The sequence below is a fragment of the Chinchilla lanigera genome, unplaced genomic scaffold, assembly GCF_000276665.1.
Source record: "Chinchilla lanigera isolate Chin_1 unplaced genomic scaffold, ChiLan1.0 scaffold00384, whole genome shotgun sequence".
NCBI lineage: Eukaryota > Metazoa > Chordata > Mammalia > Rodentia > Chinchillidae > Chinchilla > Chinchilla lanigera.
In genome coordinates, this window is record NW_004955785.1 from 10,305 (window position 1) to 12,537 (window position 2,233).

The 2,233-nt window shown below is 47.8% G+C and overlaps 1 protein-coding gene across 1 annotated transcript in view; it reads left to right on the forward strand.

Moving 5' to 3' along the window:
• Nucleotides 1–1,159, forward strand: part of LOC102010015 (probable inactive 1-aminocyclopropane-1-carboxylate synthase-like protein 2) — a gene marked incomplete at its 5' end in the record, with an annotated part of 10,597 nt that extends 9,438 nt beyond the window's left edge. Inside the window, 3 exons of the mRNA XM_013510191.1 lie at nt 5–94; nt 181–334; nt 1,074–1,159. Coding sequence (XP_013365645.1) covers nt 5–94; nt 181–334; nt 1,074–1,159 — 330 coding nt within the window. The remainder of the gene's footprint in view (nt 1–4; nt 95–180; nt 335–1,073) is intronic.
• Between the last annotated feature and the right edge of the window lie 1,074 nt (nt 1,160–2,233).

Genomic DNA, 2,233 nt, shown 5'->3' on the forward strand with positions numbered 1-2,233 from the left:
CAAGAAGCTGCACCAGTTGGAGAATCGGCACAACTTTAAGATCATCTCTCATAATCGCGGCTCTGGTCTTTACATCTGGATCAACTTGAAGAATGTGAGCTCTAGGCATGAGGACAGGTGTTCTTGGGCTGACCTGTCAGGGCAGGCTTGTGCTCAGCTCTGTCCCTCTGTCTTCCCTAGTTACTGGAACCATGTACATTTAGAGAAGAACTGATCCTCTACCGCCGCTTCAGGGCCCACAAGCTGATCTTATGCAGTGGCAAGTCCTACCTGTTGAAGGAGCCTGGTTGGTTTCGCCTCTCCTTCGCACAAAGGCCCTCGGATCTAAAAGACGGTGAGTGGTGCCGACCATCCTGTCCTAGCATCCTTCAAAGATGCTCCATCCACTCTTCTTAGACTTCCTCTCTTTTTTAAAAACTATTTTACACTTATCAACCTGTAGCTTCAGTCCTCTAAACCTCTTTTCCATTTTTTATTATGCTCTCTCTGCAAACAGGAAGTCATTTGTACCCCCAGGCCCTACCCATTCATTCTATCTTCTGGGTGTCTGTGTTGTGCTGTCACTGAGCGAGGCACTGGGGCCAGGGGTGAGCAGTAAGAAGGGGAACCTTGCTCACACGGGGCTGGCCCTCTAGGGGGTGACACAGCCGCATAACCATGGACTGCATGTTCTATCGGAGTTATGGAGAACGTGACTTTTAAAATATTGCATCCTATGACGTGCCAGACAGTGCTGTATTTAATGGGAATACAGCGGTGAGTCATTCATTCTCATGAAGGTTTGTGTAGCAGCAATATCTTTGGGTTTAGTGTGGAAAACAGAATGAAGAGTTAAGCACGAGCGCCAGGTACAGCATTTGCTAGGGGACACTGAGATGCCTGGTAGGCTGATGATATGAAATTCCAAAGCTCGGGGTTGTGACAGGTTGCAGTCTTACCTCAAAGGAGGGTCGGCTGAAGGGCAGCATCCCTGAACAAGAGGCTCTAGTGGTCTATGATGACCTGGGTATGTCTGGCCCCACGTACAACCCTATTAAGCTTGCATTTCTCTTTGCCCCTTTTGGACTCTGCAGCCATGCATCGGTTTGGTCGGGTGATAGCAGAGCAGAAGTGGTACTGGATGGAGAAGATTCAGGAAGATGTCCCAGGCAGGGAATAGGCTGTCTGACTCGTCACAGGTTGGAGATCCCTGATATCAGACTCTGGTTACAAGGAAAGGGACTGAACGGGTGTCGCAAACAGCCAAATGGACTCCTCCAGGAATGATGGCAGCTGACTCCGTCATCAACCTCTGTAAGCTGAGCATCTGTGGCCTTGGAAGTTTTGTGTCTTTTTCAACTTTGTTAGTCACGGTGTTTATAATGCTTTCATTGGAGTGAGGCAGAGGGCATAGAGGTGCCTAGAGGGGTCAAGGGAGCTCTCTGGGTCTCTTTGAAATGGTTTTGTTTTTTTATTCAATGTCTAATAAATTCTATATTCTCTTAAATTTCAGGCTGTTTTTCATTCTTCGTAATCACCTCTGGGTGCGGGTGATTTTTCATGCCTTTTAAATTTTAGAAAGAGGTCGATTGTGAAGCATCTACCTAGATCAGGCCAGCAAAGAAGTGAACCCTGCCTGATGGAGCACTTTCTAAGTGTAGGGTGCAGCATCTTGGGAACCTCACCAGAGCACATGTAGCTTTCCAATGGGTGCTGAGTGGTAGGTTTGGGGTACAACTGTGGGTATTCCTACTCACAAATACTGGATGCTTTTCCAGTCTTTCCTTTCTAAGTGGCCTTCACAACAAATCTTTGGAGAGAAGCTTGGTGTCTTAGCCTGCTCAGGGTGCTACAATAATAAACCAAATTCTGTCTTGGTTACTTTTCTCCCCTTGCTGGGACAAAATATCTGATGCCCAAAATTAAGGAAGGAAAGGTTTATTTTGCTTACAGTTTGTGGAAGTTTCAGTCCATATTTGGCAGATTACAAGGCAGAGTGGCACATGGCAGAGAGCCACAGCTCATGGCAGCAGAACACAGCAAAAGCAACAACCACACACCCGGGAGGGATGGGGAAGAATGGCCTGAAGCACTCTCTTCCTCTCCCTTACATATGAAACTATCCACCCCAGGGTGGCTGCAGCTCTCACACCCTTAATCAAACTCCGAAAGCCTGACCCATGGTCCCATGAGGCTTTGGGGGGACACACAGTGGTAAACCATAACATTCCACCCCTGGCCCCCCAAAGACTCA